We start from the raw sequence: 22,852 nt of genomic DNA on the forward strand, positions 1-22,852 counted from the left end.
TAATACGATCGACGCTGTAGAAGCCCTAGCCACGTGTATATACGTGGCTTATTGTAATTGGTTCCTTACCAGGGGCCACTTAAATGGTCTAGTGGATCCACCTCATTCATACTCAAAGCTTAGCTTCTTCTCTAAACCCGTCTTCCCTTTCCGCCAAGTCCGAACTCCTCTCTCGCCACGACCACCCGATCCCCGTGCACGGATCGCGATGTTGGCTCCAGTGGCCCGCCTCGCCGCGAAGCGTCTCCTCGAGATCCGCGCAGCTCTCGGTGCATCGCCTTCGGTAGGTGTTTTTTTCTGTCCTCTATCCCCCTTCGTTTCCATTCTCAAATTCCGATTTGTTTTACCCTCTAAATCTCTATCCGCTTCGACTCGTGATTCCTATACTAATATCCTCTTCCAGATCGCTTCCTCCTCTTCTGCCACCGCTTCCAGATCCTTATCAACCGCCCTCAACTACGTGAGTCCTCTGATTCGTTCGGTCTCTTGGTAAATTTTCTCGATTTGGTTTGGATTTGGACTCAAGTTTGTAAATTTGTTTGGGATTTTTCGTTTCCGCAGCACTTAGATTCTCCGGATAACAATCCGGACATGGCGTGGGAGTTCAGCGAGGCCAACAAAGAAAAGGTATGTCGCACAATAGCTAGTGGAATTGCCCAAATTGGGTTGCAATTGCTATTACCGATGCTATTTGTGATGCAACAGGTGTAAATAAGAATATTATATGTGGGATCAGGTGATTAGTTTGATTCTATGATCTATATGCTTATGCTTTTCTCCGATATGGATAAGTTGAGTAGAGATTTCGACATTTAACTCAATTCAGAATGAATTATATCTCTACTTCCAAGAGAAGGCTGCTATTTGTGGGCCCAAGTGCATTACATGTCCACAATGCTAGTGTGAATATAATTAAGTAAACCTATTCTTGAATGTAGTAAGGAAAACATGCATTAAGCTACCAGGATCTGCAAGCTCATTGTTCATTCATATGTTTTGTTAGTTTAGTCTTGCCAAAGTAAGACAAAATCAAGTATTCATTGTGTCAATCTATCTAAGGTTCATGTTGGGTTCGAATATATTATCTTTTCGTCTTCCTCCTAAAAAAGGCCTCATTTCCATTTTCTGCTTATCTTATTATTCATATTTTCAAATTAAAGTCTTTGAAGTTATACTGGCCCTAGTTGTGAAAATGAATCTGATACAAATCAGATAGTGGTCAACTTGCATCTTGATTTGTATTTTTAGTCCGGATACGAATATTAGGCGAATAGCAAAATTTAAATCTATATCCTAACTAAACAGATATGAATAATTTTCGAATAGAGAATTGGATCCTAAATGATATTGATTGAATTTTAAACAAATTGTGACAATTCATTTAGAAAAAATTAACAAAAATATTAAGAGTTAAATTTTTTTTTCTTACATGTCAAATACATATAAAATTAGCAAAATCAATCTCTACAATAATATAGAACACATAATTAGTAACAATATCAATATTCACCATTCAAATAAGCAAATTAAAAACTATAAATCATTCAAACAGTATGTAGTTTAACGGATATCCGATGTATATATCTGTATCTGAAAAATGACCCGTATCCGAATTCATATTCAGGCTTTTTTTTTTTCAAAAATTTTACCCTTATCCTAATCCGTATTTGGATCAGAATTTTTGATCCGAATCCAGTTTGAATCATGTCGGAATTAATCCGACCCGTTTTAACCCCTAACTACCCCCCATCTTTCAACCAAAAAAAGGGTCTTCATCAATAGATGCAAAGAATAGAATGATATGATCATGTATATTAAGTAGATAATAAAGTGGTAGATGAATAATGTCTAATGTCCTCAATTAAAGAATATGTCAATATAGTATATAGCTATATCCTGTCCCATCCTAATACTGGGTGATGTCTATAGGTCAATTCTCCATCTACATTTTATATTATACTGTTGATGGGATTGTGACTCTGAGCCCTTGAGGCCAACCCTTTATATTACATTGTAAAAGGATGAATGCAAAGTTTAATCCACAATTGTTCCGAAAGCAATCAGGTACTGCTGGATAGGTCAGAAACCATTCAATGAACCGCTATACAGGATGCATATTAACTCGTATGGCTTGCTACATTTAGTCTTTTGCCGTTATACAGGAGTTTTTGTTCCAATTTCAGCTACCTGTTTAGGTAGAGAAGTAGCAGACATTTACTTAGCTCTTTTGTTGGTGTGGGCTAATGAGTTTCAGCATCTGTAAATTCAGGTCAAGGAGATATTATCTCACTATCCTTCCAACTACAAGCAGTCTGCTGTTATTCCACTACTGGATCTTGCACAGCAACAACATGGTGGATGGCTCCCAGTTTCTGCAATGAATGCAGTACGTTGGATTGAATTATCAATTTTGTACTTAATTTTAATTTCAAGAAATTACCGGTTCAATCTATGTGTCATTTCCAAAAGGGAAGTGAAGTCCTGTATATATATATTTAATGTCATAGTTATTGGACTTGATATGGCTTTATGACATCTTCAGCTGTCACAAGTTTTTTGACAATTACTTTATTGTAGGCCTATATTTGTCACTGTATGTAACTGCAAAAAATTAAAAGAAAATTCATAACCATTTGAGACAAATTAATATTGCATAAAGAATATTATGGTTGGTTAAGCTGATTTAAAGAATTTCACTATTGTTTCAGCCATATTTATGTGACATTGTAAGTTCACTTAGGGAGAGGGAACTAGATGCTTTATATGACAACAATTTTTTGAGGATGTTGGATGCATAATATGACAACAATTTTTGGAGACATTGCCTATGCATAATTTTCAGGAAAAGAAAAGTTGGCATATAACACAACTTCTGTTGTCATAGTGAAAATATGAATAATGTTAGATATTGGTTTGGTTACTGCTATATGGTTGAGTTTTACGGTCTACTAAAATCAAATTATACCTTTTAATATTCTTCTCTTTTTTCCTTTTCTGATATGAAAAAGTTTTACTTAATTCTAAATGATCAATCCTAGTCGTTTTATGGTGCTTCAGGTAGCTAAGGTCATAGAAGTTGCTCCCATCCGTGTATATGAAGTTGCTACGTTTTACACCATGTTCAATCGGGCTAAGGTGATTATATTAATTAGTTTCATGTCACTATCTCTTTCCGTGCATGTTCCTGCTCATGTGCGGTATGTGAATGTGTGCATTATATGATGTTTGCAGGTTGGTAAATACCATCTTTTAGTTTGTGGAACAACTCCCTGTATGATACGTGGATCACGTGATATTGAAGAAGCCTTGCTAAACCACCTCGGAGTTAAGCGCAATGGTTAGCATTTCATGGACAACACTGTTAACCTCCCATCATGCATGCATGTTATTATCTTTCTGATTTCTAAAGCTTTGGAGATTAAGCCTCTGTGGAGCTAATGTTAACTCCTCGTACTATTGCAGAAGTAACAAAGGATGGCTTATTTTCTGTTGGAGAAATGGAGTGCATGGTAAGAGTTCTAAAACAGATCAAACTGATTATTGTTGAAATGATTCGAACTGTTGCCAGATGTCCTGGGAGTTGAGTTCAGTTGCTGTTAGAAATGTGAACATATTGGAACTACTTGCAGTCATGAATCTGAAGATGTTCACTAAACAAATATAACAATTCTTAGTTATTGTCAGTTATTACGATGCAATTCCCTCCCATCTAGATACACTATAATCTGTTGAATTGTCTTCTTAACTTTTAGCGGCTTATAATTGCAACTCATTTGTGAAACAGTATCATTGAAGTTATTATAGTAGTCTTATAAAATGATTGGCTCACACAGGGTTGCTGTGTAAATGCTCCAATGATTACTGTAGCTGACTATTCCAAAGGTTCAGAAGGTTACACATACAATTATTATGTGAGTTTCTTTGACCTGATTCCATATTTCACATAGTATATGACTATTAGTAAACATTTATCATGTTAAAGAAAACTTGCATGCACTCAATGATACATGCTAAGAATCATTTCAAGTTTATATTTGGTGATGTTTTGTTGCCACATTATGCTAATACTCAAGAAATCTGAGACTGGCTACCAAATATTCTTGGTAATTGTTTTGTACTTTGTTGGCCATTTGAAGAAGGGCACTAGATGACAAAATGTATTATGTATTAAGGTTGCCTACTGTTGAGGTCAATTTATTTAAATCATCGTGATCCTGCCCTTTCCCAACAATATGAGGCTTGTCATGAATCTGTCTTGGTTTGTGTATGTTTTTATAAGCGTCCATGTGGGGCATAAGTAATGTCAAAGGTGAGTTCAGGATTATAAGATAGACAAGTAAAGTTTCACTATCAGATAGAAAATTTGTAACTCAAAATGTGAGGTGCTTGGGTTTGGTTATGTACTGGAAAAACATAATACATTGTTTATTGTGAAATACTCAAAATTACACTTTTTGGAGAGGAAAATTAAATCGGTGCATGTATTGAAGAACAGACATTGAATTATATGGTTACATTTTGATAAGAAGGACGAGTGACAGCTCGACTTAGAGCTGGATGGCAAAAAAATTACTTAATGTGGCCCCAAAAAACTGGGAGATCAGGCTCATTTACTGTTCCTCTGCTAATGGTGCTGAATGACAGATACCATGTGATACATGTGAACTAGGGTATGGTCTTTGCATACCTTGCTTTTTTTCTTACAATCTTTTGTTTATCTTCTTTTTTAGGAAGATGTGACTCCCAAACGAGTTATTGAGATTGTTGAGATGTTGAAAAGAGGAGAAGCTCCACCCGTAAGTTTATTAAAACTAACTAGTTACTAATATTTGCTCAGTGATTTCCTGTTTCTGCATTGAGATTTTTTTTTCCTTGCAGGTCGGCACGCAAAACCCGAACCGTATCAGGGGTGGGCCTGCTGGAGGAAACACCACCTTGCTTGGGGAGCCAAAACCTCCACCATGCAGGGACCTCGATGCCTGCTGAGTCTCAATCTGAGCTATATGATCAATGATATAAAGCTTGGATATTATCCAGCATCAAACTTCAGAAGCCCTTTGATGTTCTACTGCATTCAATCTTAGGATTTTTTGTTCCCCCTTCGATCTTGGATATCAATGGCCATCCATCTGTTTACTTGCACTATTTTCTTGTGGAAAATTATTGTCTGTGGAGGTCAATAATTTGGATGGTAATTTCCACCGTGTGCTATACTTCTGATTTCATGCAAATGAAATGTTGAACTATGATTAAGCTATAACCAAGAAGCTTTTCTTAGTTCACCTTTATCAAGAGCTTTTCTTAGTTCACGGTTTTGCTGTATTCAAATCAAAATAGTAGTAGCAATCTGGTTTAGATCCTAAATGGATCCAAGTAACCCAAATTATCATAAATTTGGACGGAGAGTTTCACTTGGAAGGGGTTGAGTGTTAAGTAGATAATAATCATCTACAGGTAGATAACCTCTATACATAATTAATCTTCTAATATGTTTGAATAATGCACCAACACTCTCAAAAGGTTGAGAGTTTTTTATCAAAGCAATTCTCAGTGTCTGCAGTGCGAGGAAAGGGAAGAACTTAGCACTCCTACTGATACAACATTGAATCTAAAAATATCATCTGGAAAAAGGCAGCTAGGCTCTCTCCTCACAGTCTTTCTTTGGAAGCCGATGCTTCGAGTTCCTTTTTCTCATCTTCACTGGTAACTGCTTTAGAACTTTCTGATGGAGGGGATTGGCTAGCATCTTCAGGATCTTTTTTCAACTCTGTTTCAAACTCTTTAGCTGCCTGTATGCACATTTTAACATCACTGGTCAGAACAAGCAAGATACTAAGAATTCAAGATTAAAAACTTGTAAAGATTACTCAAAGAGAGCCACATGAAACCCACTGCAGCCAGATAAACTTCTATATGAATAGAGTCAAAAACACTTGTAAACTACTTGGGTCTTGGGAACAATTTTTACAATTTGCACACTCCAAGTCAACAATTAAAGAAGACCAATGACCTTTACTTGGCGGAAAATAAAGCAATTGTGTCGGATGGAATTTGCGAGAAAGGGATCATTCAGAAGCCTTTACCAAAAAGTATCCAACGGTGTAAGACGGCGAGGCAAACACTGCTGACAAAAGGGAAAAATGGGAAGAGCACCTAAGTGTAGACACATCCTAAAGGTAGAAAATGGACGTTCTTCCTATTTGGCCAGGCTTGGAAAAGCACAATGGCCCATCATATCGCTTTAGCATTTAGCATCACAATTTTGGGTTGCGCGGATCCTTTAGCTTCATACAGCAGACACATGAGAAATTCTGAGAAGAAAATTAATAAAGGCAGCCTGAAGAAAAAAAAAGGTAAGGATTTACTATTGCATATGTACATGATGCAAAATCAAATACAATTTGTGATTAAGCAGCTTAAGAGTAAAAAAAAAAAGTACTCTTCAACATGATAGCTGGGACTTAATATGGGTTCCCACTGGTTGGATTCAGATGCAATCTGTTTACTATCTCCATCTGAAAGGATAAGCAATTGGGAACACAATACATATCCAATTTATTTGGATGCACTTCAGCTATGTACAAGACAGCCAATCAAGGAGGATTTTTGGGATAGATAAATTACATCCTGGTGAGGTATAAACTTTATAAAGGTTCGTTGCAACTCCTAATACCGACAGATTCTCCAAACAAGTCACTTATATCAATATATGAGACAGGTGTAAGCAACCATGAACGGGTGAGAGGTTGATATGAGGGTGATCCTAAAAACCAATGATTGCTGGTTTTCAAACAAAGAAAATTGAGAGTTTGGAGAAATACTTTGGCCGACAGAAATAGAAGGTTCAAAACCCCCAGGGATTTGTGTACAGTGTATGAGCCACAATGAAGGACACATGCAGGAACAATTTCTGAAAAACATATGAAGCCTAATATATACTAGAATATTGACATAAAAGTTCTACAAAGTGAAAGATGCGCGTACGCACAGAAACAATGTGCCGCTATCAGATAAGACGAAAAACCCTACTGTAATCAAGCGATGAAATGAAATTCAGCACACAGACAAGTCTTACTGAAAGTTAAATATTGTCAATAAAAGTTCTACAAATTAAAAGAAGCACATATGCACAGAATTTCAGAACGCGCCGCTATCAAATAAGACCAAAGAAAGCCCTATTGGAATCAAGCAATGAGATGAAATTCAGAGCACAAACAAGACTTGCTGAAAGTTACTCAATTCCAGCCCAAACACAAATTAATGAAAAAAAGAAGCCCTAATGGAATGTAGATAGATTCCCAATCTAACCAATTCCCAGAGATCATCCATACCAAAGCAACCAGACCTTTTACACAAAAATGCAACTATCTCATAAGAATGGGAAGTAGTAGGAACACCAATACCAAAAAAAGAGCTTTTGCTGATTTAATTTGAGCAATTGCTACAGAATTCAACTAAACTATCCATTCTTCTTCGTCTTCCTGCTCTTCTCTTGCTTTAAAAGTAGGGAACTTCTATTATTCTATAGGGTTCCTATTCACTATGAGGCCTAACAGCTCCCTCATGGCAAATCAATGTCCAATTGCTAGTTACTCATTTTAATCGATGCTTTTACTTCCACTGAAAACCACAGCTTCTACTACTCCTAAAGCTGGTTAATGTGATCCATATGCTATTTATCTAGTTCCACCTTAGGACTACTCTAAGTTTTCATCAAAATTTTTCCAATTTCTAGGTATAAATACTTCAGTGGAGATCATAGAGTTGTCTTGAAGAAATTTTTATGGAAACTTAAACCCTAGTGTGAATAAGTAACAAAAATTCAGAAAATGGATAGATATCAAAGTAGCATCAATTTAGAGAACCTGCTGAAAGCTCTTCACGGTCTTTCCGATGCCTCGGCCGATATCGGGGAGTTTCTTGGGACCGAAGAGGAGAGCGGCCACGCCGGCGATGACGACGAGCTCGGGGACGCCGAGGCCGAAGAGGCACCGACAACCGAGTCCGCCGGAGCTCCGCCGCCTCACGGAGACGACGCGGAGGCTTCGCTTAGAAGGAAGGGGTACGCCACCATTCGTGAAGAAGAGGGAGCTGCGGGAGGAGAGAGAGGAGTAGGGTTTCGAAGGAAGCCAGGAAGACGCCATTGGAGACGCAGGGGAGAGCAACGCTATCTCCATCTCTCATACGTTCGGTTTGGCGTCAGGATACTTGTTATCGACTTTTATAACAATACTATTAGTATCTTTTACACAATACCCCTTCATTAATTATATAATTTTTTTTTATAAAAGGATAGAGTTATTTACAGAAAAAAAAATCATTATATTTTAGTAATAATAAGATTCGGCACTTAAACTGAATAGGTACATTGTTTATACTATATATATATATAATAAAATAGTTATAATCTACACAAGAGATGCACTGCACACAAAGGCCTATTTTTACTAATTTAAATTTAAAATATCTTTTATTATGCAAATGCCTCCAAATCGTATACTACTCTCAAAGTTTTTTATAGGATATATAGGTATACGTATCTTCGAAATACATGAGTTTTGTAAGTACCCTTTATAAATTATTTTTTTATATTTATATATTAAAATAAAAGTAAGAAGAATTTAGTGCATTGCCACTGAGAATTGTCAAGTTGATTCCGAGCATGCATCACGATATTATGGTTTACAACTATTTTTCTATTTTAGATTGGAAATTGAATTGTAAAATAAGAATAATTGAACTACATTATTTTCTCAATACCAGCAACCAAAGGGGGCTTGCTTAATACTTAATATGGTGTATATCGAGTCAAATTTTCCAAAATATCTACCTACCCAAATCCAAGTAAATATATTCGACTTTCAATCATTCATAATTTACGGCCAAAATTTTACCGAATCCAACTTCATATTTCTTTTGTAACATTGTCGACTTTGCCCGGACACCCACACTTCCTCTTCTACTTCTCCTCTCTAAGGTCTAAACCGTTTCAAGGTCTTTTAAAACGCCCTTCTTTCTTATCTTATGGCTCTAGCTCCCAAAGCCTCCTTCTCCTCTCTCCTGTCGTCGCGGAGACCCCTGGGGCTCTCTCTCCACCATGCCTCCGCCAAGTCTCTCTCTCTACGCAAGTCCTTTTCCCCAGTGGCCTCCCTCAGCGTCGCCCCAACTCTTAGCATCTCCGACACCTTCTCCAGGCTCAGGGAGCAAGGAAAGGTAAGAGCTTGCGGCTTCCCTTGGTCGGTTTTGTATCATCGTTTTATTTGTTGGTATTTGTTCTCTTGATCCGTTACGGGCATAGATCGAGAAAATACGAGTTGGGTTTGTTTGGCTTGGGTTCTTTTGCTATCTATTGGATTAAAAATTGAATCTTGGAGAGGTTTGATGTGCTTATAGTAATGTTTGCAATTTGTTCAAGCAGAATGTTAACTGGATTTGTTGAGGTTGGTTTCCTTTGCTATCTGGTGGGGGTAAAAGTTCAATCCTGGAGATATTTGATGTGTGACTATGTTTCTATTTTTTTTTTTTTTTGGTTCTCTTCTATCTGATTTTTCTCGTGTTCTTTGCGGTTTTTGTTTTTTTCTAGGTTTTTCTTTTTATCATTGACCTGACGGTTGTTGGGATGTGGTGCAGCAGATATGCTGTGATCGTCCTACAATTTCTTGCCATACATTTTCTAGCGAAAAATAAGTGATTTTGGGTCTATATTTTTTATCAAATTTCCTACTGACCGATTGTTTGGTTGACATCTGCATATTTTATTTTATTTTTCTCACTATTGCCTTTCCTTCGTATTTACCTTTACGGCCTCAATCGTGCATTATTGTTCACTTCTCCTCTCTGAATGGAGTTCTGGAGATTGAACAAATTTTCACATCTTTCTCAGGACCTCATCAAGCACATCTTCTGAGTGTAAGTGATGCCCCCTTATTATTTCTTCTACATCATGTTCATCTTTCGGACAATGATATCTGTCACGGTAACAGGCCCATATTTTTTACTTGGTTCTTTATATCATCTTGAATTTGCTCTTATTTACAGTAATCATATATTTTGTTTTATGTATGATGCATAGTTTGTTGGTCTTATTATCTGATGGATAAACATGATCTCTTGCTAGGTTTATAAACAGACAACACACTCCTATTTGAACAGTGCATTTCCGTTATGCCTGCTAATATCCTTCTCTCCTGCTTAGGTTGCACTCATTCCTTTTATAACTGCTGGGGATCCTGACCTGTCAACAACATCGAAAGCGCTGAAAATTCTTGATTCCTGCGGTTCAGATGTGATAGAATTGGGCATGCCATATTCTGATCCTCTAGCTGATGGGCCTGTTATTCAGGTTTTACAATCAGTTACTTCCTTTTTTATATAATAATTTGTTTGTGTGTGTGTCCTTATATATATATATTTACCTGGTCTTAGGCTGCTGCTACACGGGCATTATCAAGAGGAACCAACTTTGATGCAGTCATTTCCATGCTAAGAGAGGTCTAGCCATCCCAAACCTCATCTTTCAGCCAAATCTCTCTCTCTCTCTCTCTCTCTCTCTATGTGTGTGTGTGTGTGTGTGTGTGTGTGTGTGTCACAATTTCCTACTGAATTTCAAGCCATTCATTATGCATTAGCTGGCTGGTTAAACACTTTCCTTTATGGTTTTATCTCATGCTATAATTTCTACTGTTATTGTATATGTGCATGATTATCTTTTAAGAAAGTTACTTCTATAGTTTCTATAGTGAAAACTTATGTTATTAAGGCTTTCTAACCAGGTGGTGCCTCAATTGTCCTGTCCGATTGCTCTATTTACGTATTACAATCCAATTCTAAAGCGTGGTGTGGGGAACTTCATGTCCACCATAAGGGATGTCGGCATTCATGGTAACTTATCAGTCAACTTAGTAAACTCATCTTGTGTTCTTTTGCAAGTATTTTGGGGCATGCTCATTTCTATTTGATTGCTTTGGTCATAAATCCTGCCAAAAGAATTGTTTAATTTGTGTAACATGATCAATATTCAACGTTCAAGTTAAATAGTGGCCAACTGTTTTGTGTGCCTTCTGTGAATTGAGCCACTTGTGTGCAAGTATCAATCTAAAGAAGCAATATAATCTGTTTGGATCAGTACATTGCACCTAAAAGGCCATGGAGAGTGATACGGTATATGCCTTTGGGAAATTTTCTTTTCTCTACAGTATATATATATAACCTTATAACATTGTACTGCTCCACAATTCCACTTTTTTTTGCACTGTTTTCATAAATAATGGGCATATACCTTTTGTATTCTTCATCATTCCTTCCCAACAGGCCGAATAATCTTCTTCAAGTTAAAGGCTTTTCAACAAGATAGTTCTTAAATGCATGAATATGTAGAATGATATCAGTTATTAAATATGATGGACATTTTGATGATTCATTAGTTGCCATTATCATTTTGCAGGACTTGTGGTGCCTGATGTTCCTTTGGAGGAGACTAAAGTTTTAAGGGATGAAGCTGTTAGACATAACATCGAGTTAGTATGTCCCTTCTCTATTTCATCTCTCCACAATGCACCCTTTTCTCTTGAAAGTCATTGTAGGTGCAACTTATTTTGAATAAGGAATTCAATATACTTACGAGTTCTGGGAATCTAATACCAAGTCTATTAGTAAACTGCAATATTGTTGTTTTACATACCTATCTGCACTTTATTGCATAGACATATGCTGTAATAAATTATAGTTTAAATTTAACGAAATGGATGCCATTTGTATTTAATGGTTGTAGGATCTGCAAGAGAAATATGTTAGTTTTCCTATTCTTGTATGTCTGAAGTTTAATAGATTCTGATGATTAAAGTAGGTGAACAGTGTTGGATGTGCTTTCTTCTTGGTATGCCTTTGCAATTTTTCCATTATTTTCCCTATTCTTTGCTCACACTCTGATTCTAGGTTATTTTGATTTTAAGGATCTCTGTTCTTTCTTCCCTTTAAAGTATATTTTTGCATAAGGGTTGTAATGATCTTTAAATTGAAGGAATTGATGTTTCTTCCGATTATCATTTGGCAACATATATAATGGGTTGTGCGATGGATTTCTAATATGAAATATAAAATTCTGCTAATTACAGAGTAATAATTTTTTTAATTGAGGAGTTTGTTTCAATTAGACATTTTGACTCAATTGTGTGTCAGAATTCAGAAGGCGGTACATGAATCTTTCTCCTCAGACATAACTTTTTTCATAAATGGATAAGCTTCGCTTGTCTTCTCTCCTGGTTGGGTCGGAGGCGAAGACAGGCTAAGTTCATCATTCAGTGGTGAGGTGTTCATGCCTAGGATTCAAATGAGCAAGATAGTTTCAGTATACGAACTAACCTTAAAGGTTTATGATGGTTGTTATCTTCCTTGAGATGCATTATAGATGAAAACAATGACCACAAAATGCACCTATAAGATAAGTGATCCAGTTCAGAAAAGTGCAGAAGGAGAGGAGGATCGGAAAAATAAATTTGGATAGAAATATTGAGAAGATATGATAGTCAATGGAGAACATAAGACATGATCAAGGGAGGAAAAGTCTCATGTAAATGACAGCAATGCGCCTCTATGTTTAGTTGCTTCATTGCTCTTTCATCTATCCACTGGCATTCTTCCATTTGTTTCCTTGAAACTACTATGGTATTCCTTTAGTTCACCTGGCAACATGAGTGTAGGAATCATGGTGACCTCACCAACAGTGACATGTGTTGGATATGAGAACTTCTTAAAACATTATACAATGCATTGTAAGCTTTATAAGCATCAAGCAGCATATCATTTTTGGTTAACAGAATCACATTAATTGATCAATTCAGAGCTTATTATAATGAATATTCCTAGTTTCACATTTTCTTTGTTTACACAGTTTAAAATGTTTAATGCTTCTTCCGTTGCATCATAGGTGCTCCTTACAACACCAACTACACCAACTGACAGAATGAAATCCATTGTGGAAGCTTCAGAAGGATTTATATACCTTGTAAGTTGTTCTGTTACTTAATAGAAAAATATACATAATGCAAGTACTAGGGATTGGACGGACAATTGAGCATCCAGTGTTATTCTTTTCTTATGTGAATGTGATGAGATTTCAAAGGATCTCTACTATAAATAAGGGCTGGTTGAATTTCCGCAAACATAAAAATGCAACAAAATAGCTATTTTAAGATTTTTAGGGTCTCTAGCATTTTCCACTGACAAATTTGGCTGTTTAATACTTGAATGGCATGACTTGCAACTTGCAAAGATGAATGGTCAAACAGTAGATGTTAAGGTTGCCTGCCTTCTCATACTTGCACATCGAGAACAGTCTCACCCCTAGGACCTAATTTGTCACATCGAGCTTGGTAAAGTATTTTGCCATCAAGTGACTCATTCTATCCTACCTATTGACGTCCCTAATTTCTGGCAGTTACTTGCATGTATTGATGTTTGCTTCTATTGTCGTCTCGTATTTCTTGGTTTTCGTAATCGCCACCTGCTATTTTCCTATTTTAAATAGCTTCATTGTTGACAAAGGAACTTCCCTGTCATCAATATTTTGCACAGATTAATGTTCACAGTCATGCAGGTGAGCTCTGTTGGAGTTACGGGTACCCGTTCATCTGTAAGTTTACGTGTACAGTCTCTCCTGGAGGAGATCAAAGAGGTATGATTCACTCTTACCTTGTTATCTTATATAGTAGCACAAAATTTTCTACGTCAGTATTATTTCCATTCAATGTATCAAACTTCACATTTAGAATTACATTGTTTGTGTTCATTGTAGTATTATCGTCCATTGCTATTGGTTATTCAAATCTGATATGGCAGAAGGCAACATTGAAATTGAGAAGCTACAAGCTTTCACATCTTCACATTAATAAAAAGCCCATAAAGCATCTCACTGACTTCATGTTATCTTTTCCTTAGGAGAATATTAAGCTATATAAGAAACCAGTAAGGAATCCATACCAAAGGATGCAAGCATGAAGTGAGGAGAAGTGATTTTGCTTTGATATTTTGCAATTCTTCTTGGTAAAGCCAAATCCCAAATGGGCTATCATATGATTTCTTGATTCCCCGGTGAATTTTCTAATAATTAGATTGTATGTCTAGTATGACAAGCCATGCTGCTTTTTTACATTTAACGAATAATGAGACAGCAGAATATTTTTGGACTTGAATTCCTCTTATTCAATTTCTAGATCGAAGCCTCAACTGTCCTTCATTTCAGTAAGGAAACTGATACTTGGTAATAAATTCTTTGTTCTGTGATGCTAGCTGCTAGTTTCATAAATGGTGGTTTAATTCATCTTCTCTCTGTTGAATGTATCTGTTTTAACATTACGTTTTTTATCGAATCGATAAACAGGTTTGCTTTCTTATCTTTTATTTCATTTCTAATAATGTGTCAATAGTAGAGAGTTATCCTATTATCATATTGCACACTGAAAGCCTTCATCCTGTATACTCTTGAACTTATTGAGTTACTGTCACCCAGTGTGTTGAGAACTTAATGCGGCCATGTTTCCGTCACTTCTCCCTCCTTTTGGCTCAAAGAACTGAAATGTATTTTCTCGATGTTTGCAGGCAACAACTAAACCTGTTGCAGTTGGTTTTGGCATATCAAAACCTGAGCATGTGAAACAGGTCAACTATTTTCTGAAACTCTGTTCCTACATATCTCTTTAATCTACATTTCCTATAATTAGCTTACGTTGTAGGTAGCGGGATGGGGAGCTGATGGCGTGATTGTTGGTAGTGCAATGGTGAAGCTCTTAGATGAAGCAAAATGCCCTGAAGATGCTTTGAGAGATTTAGAGACATTTACGAGGTCCCTGAAGGCTGCACTTCCCTGAGAAACAATTCGTTTCATCGTCGCTGCTCTATCAGCACATTGAAGCAATTGTCACTTTTTTGTGAGAGAGAGAGAATGAGAACATAATGGTGTCCCAATTAAACCTTTGTCTATTTGAACCTTAAAACACTCATACACCAATTGTCATTCATTCATTAAAATAACTCTTTTCTGAGTAACTCCCTTACATATTGGTGTCGCAAACTGCTGACTTTCCTTTTCTTTTGACTCCAAATGTTGATGTATGATTGGCAAGAAATTTTAGTGGAAACTGAAGTAAACCTTGGCACAATTGCAGTAGATGAGAAGGTGATCAGTTGATTCCTCTGCTCAATCACATGAGAGACCTTTCCTAAAGATTCATAGAGAAAATTTCAAATATAAGTAGAATAAAATTAAGTGGTAGGGGAGATTATACCGTTATCGACCGTTGTACCTTAAAAGTTGAGTTAAAAAGATTTAATCTCCCACAGAAATATAGTATGATTTAAAGATGGTAGAGATAGTTTGGTTATTTTATAATAGGAAAAAATTAGTGCCAATTAACACTATTATTTTTGGATGAATTTTGAAGTATAAAGATGTAAGTTAAAATGGAGCATAAAATCATAGAAGTTTGGCATATTGAAATGTGAACAACACTGTCTTCCAACATGCTTGCTGGGAAATGGGAACACCCAAAACACTGGGGATATTTTTCCCCCCATCACGGATGAAAAGTTCCAATGCATCCTCAAGTCCCAGCAATTAAATCTCCCTATCTCCATCATCTACATATGTTTTGGATAAGAAGAATCTTTGTCTGAGTTTGTTCTCATTCTCATCTTTTTCCTCCATTTCCACCCCACCTATGTGGGCTTTATGTGTCTGTGATTTAGGTAGCAGAACCAAGACTACTTTCCATGGACATGACAATGTAAAAGGACATTGATTCATCTACTCCCTTGAGGTTAAATTCTAGTATCTTTGCATGGAATTAGAAACATTATCACTACTATATAGATATTTATCGTTTGATCCTTGCTTAAAATATCACGAGTAAATTAACTATAGACGTAAAATAATTTGAATACAATTACGATAACGATAGAACTACTTTTGATAAATTTATTAGGAATCCATAAGATTTTTATTCGTGCTATTATAAAATTGTTGGATTCTAAAAATATCCTTTTTTATTTAATTTAACCGCTGTCGACCGAAAACTATAGAAAATATACGTTCAACAATATTTGAATCAGATAAGATCTAAGATATGAAGAGCGGAAAGTGATGTCTAAATCTATGAATTCTTCTCAAATTGTTTGGTTTCAAGCACTAGGTTAAAACCTTATATATCCACCTCTCCTTGTCGTAAGCTTTTCATAGCTTGAATAATTACCTTTTTAGCTATAAATTTTGGAGCTATACAATATAATATTTATTAGATAAAAAAAATATCCCAAGTGGATATGAACGAAGGAAAACTTAGCATCCATGGCTGGAAAAATAAATGTATCAACCTCATGGTAGTAATAATAATGATAAACGATAGGTAGGCAAATAAATGGTGGCCATCAGAGAGATATCTTGGTGGGGCCCGGATCCTATGAAAACAACATTTTTTATATGACCTAAATGCCCTTGGATTCTTTGATTTGATTTGATTTGATGATATTTAGATCAATTTCTGATGATAAATAGGAAGAAGAAACTTTGGGGGGATTATGACCCTTTGCATACTCTTCTTACAAGCTAGAAAGATAATAACACTGCAAGCTTAAGAATTTATATGGTGGCTAATTGTTTTTAAGTATTAAGAGGAGGATCAAGTTGTGCTTATAATATTGTGAGTCTTAGATATTGGATCTTGACTCAAATCTATAGCACACGTCTTTTTCATTAGTTACGTGATTAATTTTTTGTTGAAAAAATATTATGTGATTGTCGTGTGATTAATTTTAGATATTCTATTTAGAAAAAAGAGAGAAATTTATGGTAGAATAATCCTTCTTTTACTTATGCCTCGGGGAATGTGAGATATTAGATAATTAAAAGAGTCAAAATATTATAAACAATAATCTTATTGTTTTTAAGATAACTTCTTCACGGATTAAAAAGAGTGTGCAAGAATTAGTGATAGTTCCCGGGGCTAAATAGAGTGACCATAAAAAATAAATGATGTAAGTTTATATAAAGTTGGGCAATAGTTACTCTATGTAATAATATTTTTGGTTAAATAGGATTTACCATTCTATACTTATACCCAAAATTATTTTATTCCCTTGAACTTCAAAGAGCATTATTACAAAAATGAGACTATTATATTTCCTCAAATATAACTAAGCATCACGGCTAATTTGCTTGTTTAGCAGCATTATCTTAAATATCTGCATGTGTAGTCTAATAAACACGATACAAATATTTTAGTAATTTTGGCGTCATTGAGTTTAATTTACAAAAAGATTGATGGTTTCATCTTAATCATAAACACACTAACTGATTTTTTATTAACATATATATTCAATCTTAAAATAATCTTAAGTATAAGAACTCGATGGTAAAATATATTTAACTCTAATATTTTTTATAAACAAACCATTTATATAGCAAGTATTAAGATAAATCATTCTAAAAAAGTAGCTATTAAGGACCAAGTTAGATGTCAATGCATCTGTGTAGATAAAAGAGATGTATTTTAGGAGAATGATAAATATTTAAGTGCTAGGGTACTAATCAATTAATTTTAATCTTTTTAAAGAACCGAATATGAAAAGAAATAACAATGAGAATAAAATGGAAGAAAGATAGGGGTGTTTGCGGAAAGAAACGTTGCCTACCCTTCTGGTCTCCTTTTTCGTTTAATAATCCATATAAATAGAGGACGAGAGAAAGAGAGGTAAAATTAAAAATGGAGAGAGTCTTCTCGGTCGACGAGCTCCCCGATTCGTTCTGGCCGCCGGCTCCTGCGGCCGGCGGAGGCGGTGATGGAGGTGGCGGGCATGAGAGCTCGATGAATCGAAGTCCCTCCGAGTGGTTCTTCCAGAAGTTTCTCGAGGAGGTGGCCCCTCCCAACCCGAATCCGAACCCTAGTTCTCACCCCAGGGCAACCGATGGTTATGCGAAGGAGGAGGGAAGAGGTGGAGATGACGAGGTGTTCGAGATCAAGGCGCCTGCCGCTGTGATCTCCGGCGGTGGCCACTCTCAGCCGTCGGATGCCGATGTTGACCCTGGTGAGTATGCGGCGATCCTGAAGCAAGAGCTCCATAGATACTGCGCAGCCGTTGCCAAGTCGAGGGTATAAAAATTTCGAATTTGAGATCGTATAGTTCCACTAGCCTTGTTCATGGTTGACTTTTGGGTGTCATTGCATATGTTATGTGATGTGGAATCATTAATCGTTGATGTGCACTGCTTATAATATATACTTCTGTTGAACTTTTTATACTGTGTTTGATAAAAAGGATACTAATTACATTGATAGGTTAACCCATTGAAACGTAATTCAATAAGCTACTCAAAATTCAGTAATCAATCCTAGCCAATTAACGTGTTCAGATATTGGGTATTTCTTGGGATAGTTTTCAGTAAGGATTTAAGTGTCATTGGCAATTTGCATGCAAGGCCATCCTTTTGTGTTGAAGGTTTGATCTTGTTATCTATTCTGTAACGATGATTTTCATCTGTCTTCTGAAACCAATATTGTTACCAAGGGATACATCTGAATATTGCTTCTTTGATTTCAGTTCAATCTGCATATAAGTACTTTCTAGTGATTTAAGTCACCTTTTCTGTCTAAATATTGTGGGGAACTCTTCTACCTAGGAAGAATGGACACTTCAAATAGCTTATGATGTCCATGTCCGACAAGTTCTCCATATAAGTACTTTCTAGTTGTTAAGTCACCTTTGCTGTTTAAATATTGTGAGGAACTCCTCTAGACTCCTACTATCTGCTAGAACTGGATACCTCTCAGTAACAAATTTAGAAGAAAATTTGTGTTATGGCTCTATTTTAATTGTTCTTATTTTATTTGTAGGTTTCTAGTGCCCAAGCCCATGAATCTTCTTCGTCAGCTGATGCCACCTCACATCTTCCAGATGCTTTGGGTTATCAAGCTTCTCTGGATGGTACTTATCTTTTGCAGTTTTATCTTTATGTTGGCTTCAGTTATACAGTTTTAGAAGTCATCTCATAATTGAAATCTGCACGTAAGTTCTAAAGTGTCTTTAAAGTCTGTTGATCATGCCAACAAAGAAAGAAATAGCGTTTCTTACTCAGGCGCCTGCAGTAGGCAGTCCTTGTTAGGCCATCCAGGCATGTACTCAGCACTTTCTCACGTTTCGGTACATAATGTGATGTTAGCTTCCAAACCAAGGATGCCTTCGATCTCCTAAGCAATGTTCATTTCCTTCTTCACATGTTTACTACCTATTCACCTTTGAAAAGAAAATCTTGTTTTCATTTTTTTTTTGTGTGTGTACCCGGTCTTTCACAATCTGTTTACAACAACAACAACAGCAACGAGAAGCCACTGGTGCCAACTTCCAACTAATTGAGTTGTTATAGCGATCGTTTTGCTCTATTCAACTCTACTCAGAGTGCTTCTTTTAAATGTCATGTCTTCTCTTATACTTCTTTGTGCAATCTATTCACAAAATCATGAAAGAAGTTAGAGGAAAAAGAATTCAGAATTTATCAAGAAATAGTTAAATGCTAAGTAACACTACTGCTACTGAGGACATCACTTGGACTGTTGGATTCTGTTGTTTGTAAGTAGACAGCTGAAGCCTGAAGGAACCTATGGTGAACAATGATTTATGAAGCATATAGAGCTATATGTTGGCTATGTAATTTAGAGCTAGCTAGTCTGATAACTAGACAAAGCATGGTAATTATATAAGATAAGGGTATTTCTTAGAAGCTATTGACTTATGGTTGACTGTTTAGGGGCTTATGAACCTTGACCCTCAAACGAATTAGCTGTTGTATGTAGAAAAGGCCTCTTTTCTTTATGTTATTTCTAAGGTGCTTAGGTGATAACTAGACATACTTAGAGTTGTATATGATTGAAAGCCTGACTAATGTTTTTTCGCTGGTCAATAGCTGTCAATAGATTATATGGAATAAATTGATTGATCACGTACTGCACTGGCCATTGCCCTTGTTCCCAACAATGCAATTTTCCCTTTTCAGATTTCCTGCTTATTAAGGGATTTCAGAGTATATTCACTATCAAGTTTCTGAAGGCAAGTAGTAAAAACTATTTTGGTATTGTTATGCTGGTTAGTCTGAGAAAATTTTGTTCATGGCAGTCTCTTAATATCTCTGACGGTGACTGACAATGAAATGACTTTCTCAACTCCACTTTGCTCTATCTTTTTATAAGTAATCTACTCTATACAGCTGTATCCCTGTACTATGCTGCATGGATAATTATCACTTCCTATAATTTGCTGCATCTGGATAGATATCTGTCCTTTAGAACTTGTGATTTGATTAGAATGTTCTTCTCTGGATTTTGTCACATAATGAGGAAATCTTTCTACTGAAATAAGCCAGGTAATGGATCAAGTGGAGGCCCAGCTCCAAGTGTCATGCAAAGTTCCAGTATATTTGGCAAGCCAGCTACTAGCTCTTCATCAAGGGAGCAGTCAGTCTCAGATGATGATGATCTTGAAGGAGAAGAAAATACAGATCCTACTGATGTGAAGCGAGTGAGGAGGTAAACATGTTCCAGTATTCTTGTTTTTATTCTGTCTTGTTCTATACCTGGAAAGAAATTTCTTGGTCCACATAGCCTTCACTTTGTATTCAGCTTATAGTAAATGTACCTGACAGTCAAGAAAAAGAAAATCAGTAATGAGCTTGCCATCTTAATGTTTAATTGCTTGTTGGTTGTTTCTTTAAACTGATACTCAATATGAGAGTGTCATTATATTTCGACTCCTTTGAAAATGCACATTCAGGATATTCTGTAGTTTAGTCTTTTAGATTGAAAGGGCAGTTTACATATTTGTAGGACCGAATACTATGAGGGTCAAGACATTTGTTAGACCCTTGGCTTTCTGTCTGCTGTAGTGCATCTATATATATATCAAATTACATAGGATAGTGCCGATGCAGTTCTAATACTATTGATCCTACCCCTTGTTATTCAATCGGTTGCCAACATAACCTGTTTATTTACTTTCTTTAAATGTAAATAAGAACTTAAATTTTTGGGTTTCGCTTGTCTGCTCGTCTTCCTTTTACACTGCTGCCATTGCATGGCCACCATGGCACAAGTCTGTTCTTTAAATATTTCAATGAATTTATTTCCAATTTCTTGTTTCTATGGAGCAAAAATTATGTATACATGGTAAACGTGCATTCAAATTTCTCAAATCTCAGCTGAACTAATTCTTTTAAACTTGTTGAGATCAATATTTTATCGATTTATTTATTTATTTTTGCTAGGATGCTCTCGAATCGAGAATCAGCGAGACGCTCAAGAAGAAGGAAGCAAGCTCATCTGAGTGATCTTGAGGCACAGGTCTAGATTCATATATTATTGTTTTTGCAACTTGTGGGGAAATTATCACATTTATTTCCAGATCTTGTGGTCATTTTTTTTTATAGGTTGCTCAATTACGAGTTGAGAATTCATCTTTATTAAAGCGTCTAAGTGACATAAACCAGAAGTACAGTGATGCTGCTGTTAACAATAGAATACTGCACGCAGATGTTGGGACTTGGAGAGCTAAGGTTTGTTGTCATCTGCACTAATGCATCTTGCATTATGTCTTTGGATTTGATTCCAAGGTTATGCATTCTCTCCTGTCTTTACATGTATACAGGCATAGCTATTACACATTGACACGTACTGTCTAGGATGTCACACATAAGATGGTGTGAATGGTCTGGCAGATTTCACTGCTGATCTTCGTGAAATTCACTGGAGTCTTTACACTCATCTTATGTGGCATATAATATTGTGAAGATATATCATGCAACATTTGTGCTATTGTCAGCTACTGCAGATTAGGAATCTGACATTTTTGCTCCATTTTGTTATTTTTAAGCTGACTCCAGATACATTTGCTCTGTTTTATTATCTTTAAGCTCATTCCACATACACTAGCTTATTATACATATACGGTATTCTTTATTGGTTATAACAAACCAAATTGTTGGTTGTCCTGGTTGATACATATTGCTAGCTGAATCACCAATCAAATATATTGTCAAAATATCTGCTGTTTTGAAGATACACCCAGTTCCTATACAAGTGAGACGGCATGAGCTAATGTCTTTATTACAGGTGAGAGCGGCGGAGGAAACTGTCAAGAGAGTAACCGGTATTAGTCCTTTATGCTCTGCTATATCTGACATGTCAGCAATCAACATCCCCTTCTTGACAACTCCACCTGAAGCAACCTCTGATGCTGCCGTTCCCGTTCAAGATGATGCAAGCCACTTCTTCCAGGCCCCGCTGCATGATCATACTATCAATGCGAGCCTTCCCGGAAGAGCTTCAGCGGCTCTACCTGTGGATGAAGCTCACGGCACTATGTCTAATGGAAAGATGGGAAGATCTGGTTCCATGCAACGAGTAGCCAGCCTGGAGCACCTCCAGAAGAGAATTTGTGAGGGACCAAGCCCATCTGGATCTATGCCATGGGATGCTGCTCCATGGGAAACTGATGACTGTGTCAATAAGAAATCAAATCAAGTATGAGGAAACTTGAGAAGTGCCTTAATGTTTATTTTGTGAACTCAAGTGTGCTGAGGATATTTATCTCAGGATTCTATATATGTTGTACTTTCTGCCTTCCTGGCAATACAATCAATACTATCGAAAACTAGGAAATTGTCTAGTTTGCACATAAGATGATAGCTGGAAAACTATCGAAAACTAGGAAATTGTCTAGTTTTCTATCATATTTTTCAAGTGTATCCATGTAGTACTGAAATTGGAATCTTGACGTTACATTATTGTAATGCCAATCCCCAGCTAATTCCTTTTGT

General features: G+C 36.3%; 4 protein-coding genes across 4 annotated transcripts; 3 read left to right on the forward strand and 1 right to left on the reverse strand.

The window, feature by feature from the left end:
* Positions 1-117: 117 nt before the first annotated feature.
* LOC140763360 (NADH dehydrogenase [ubiquinone] flavoprotein 2, mitochondrial) lies at positions 118-5,292 on the forward strand. Its single transcript, XM_073101516.1, has 10 exons — positions 118-283; positions 404-460; positions 562-627; positions 2,270-2,386; positions 3,058-3,135; positions 3,232-3,337; positions 3,463-3,509; positions 3,834-3,911; positions 4,731-4,796; positions 4,879-5,292. Exons 1-10 carry the CDS (start codon positions 209-211, stop codon positions 4,984-4,986), a joined length of 798 nt encoding a protein of 265 aa, XP_072957617.1. The 5' UTR covers positions 118-208; the 3' UTR covers positions 4,987-5,292.
* A 174-nt stretch (positions 5,293-5,466) lies between these two features.
* LOC140763361 (sec-independent protein translocase protein TATA, chloroplastic-like) lies at positions 5,467-8,205 on the reverse strand. Its single transcript, XM_073101518.1, has 2 exons — positions 7,866-8,205; positions 5,467-5,789 (listed from the first exon to the last, which is right to left on the reverse strand). Exons 1-2 carry the CDS (start codon positions 8,175-8,177, stop codon positions 5,649-5,651), a joined length of 453 nt encoding a protein of 150 aa, XP_072957619.1. The 5' UTR covers positions 8,178-8,205; the 3' UTR covers positions 5,467-5,648.
* Positions 8,206-8,934: 729 nt separating this feature from the next.
* LOC140763695 (tryptophan synthase alpha chain-like) lies at positions 8,935-15,149 on the forward strand. Its single transcript, XM_073101996.1, has 9 exons — positions 8,935-9,213; positions 10,196-10,342; positions 10,426-10,491; positions 10,773-10,881; positions 11,444-11,520; positions 12,926-13,003; positions 13,595-13,672; positions 14,596-14,655; positions 14,730-15,149. The coding sequence occupies exons 1-9, from the start codon at positions 9,025-9,027 to the stop codon at positions 14,862-14,864; spliced, it is 939 nt and encodes a 312-aa protein (XP_072958097.1). The 5' UTR covers positions 8,935-9,024; the 3' UTR covers positions 14,865-15,149.
* A 2,589-nt stretch (positions 15,150-17,738) lies between these two features.
* Positions 17,739-22,842, forward strand: LOC140762120 (bZIP transcription factor RISBZ2-like). Its single transcript, XM_073099737.1, has 6 exons — positions 17,739-18,140; positions 18,882-18,972; positions 20,405-20,567; positions 21,302-21,377; positions 21,464-21,589; positions 22,146-22,842. The coding sequence occupies exons 1-6, from the start codon at positions 17,754-17,756 to the stop codon at positions 22,560-22,562; spliced, it is 1,260 nt and encodes a 419-aa protein (XP_072955838.1). The 5' UTR covers positions 17,739-17,753; the 3' UTR covers positions 22,563-22,842.
* The last annotated feature ends 10 nt before the right edge of the window (positions 22,843-22,852 follow it).

The sequence above is a fragment of the Typha angustifolia genome, chromosome 7 (assembly GCF_048772165.1).
Source record: "Typha angustifolia cultivar Huaian chromosome 7, ASM4877216v1, whole genome shotgun sequence".
In the NCBI taxonomy this organism is placed as follows: Eukaryota; Viridiplantae; Streptophyta; class Magnoliopsida; order Poales; family Typhaceae; genus Typha; species Typha angustifolia.

What these genes read in the sequence shown, in the direction of transcription:
- LOC140762120 (XM_073099737.1), top strand. Translation starts at nt 17,754, where the DNA reads ATGGAGAGAGTCTTCTCGGTCGACGAGCTCCCCGATTCGTTCTGGCCG. An exon ending in TTATCAAGCTTCTCTGGATG is followed by an intron (nt 18,973 to 20,404) that starts GTACTTATCTTT and finishes GAAATAAGCCAG; the next exon opens with GTAATGGATCAAGTGGAGGC. An exon ending in TGAGTGATCTTGAGGCACAG is followed by an intron (nt 21,378 to 21,463) that starts GTCTAGATTCAT and finishes TTTTTTTTATAG; the next exon opens with GTTGCTCAATTACGAGTTGA.
- LOC140763361 (XM_073101518.1), bottom strand. Translation starts at nt 8,177, where the DNA reads ATGGAGATAGCGTTGCTCTCCCCTGCGTCTCCAATGGCGTCTTCCTGG. An exon ending in CCGTGAAGAGCTTTCAGCAG is followed by an intron (nt 5,790 to 7,865) that starts GTTCTCTAAATT and finishes ATGTGCATACAG; the next exon opens with GCAGCTAAAGAGTTTGAAAC.
- LOC140763695 (XM_073101996.1), top strand. Translation starts at nt 9,025, where the DNA reads ATGGCTCTAGCTCCCAAAGCCTCCTTCTCCTCTCTCCTGTCGTCGCGG. An exon ending in GGCTCAGGGAGCAAGGAAAG is followed by an intron (nt 9,214 to 10,195) that starts GTAAGAGCTTGC and finishes TCTCCTGCTTAG; the next exon opens with GTTGCACTCATTCCTTTTAT. An exon ending in TTAGACATAACATCGAGTTA is followed by an intron (nt 11,521 to 12,925) that starts GTATGTCCCTTC and finishes GTTGCATCATAG; the next exon opens with GTGCTCCTTACAACACCAAC.
- LOC140763360 (XM_073101516.1), top strand. Translation starts at nt 209, where the DNA reads ATGTTGGCTCCAGTGGCCCGCCTCGCCGCGAAGCGTCTCCTCGAGATC. An exon ending in CAGTTTCTGCAATGAATGCA is followed by an intron (nt 2,387 to 3,057) that starts GTACGTTGGATT and finishes ATGGTGCTTCAG; the next exon opens with GTAGCTAAGGTCATAGAAGT. An exon ending in CCTCGGAGTTAAGCGCAATG is followed by an intron (nt 3,338 to 3,462) that starts GTTAGCATTTCA and finishes GTACTATTGCAG; the next exon opens with AAGTAACAAAGGATGGCTTA.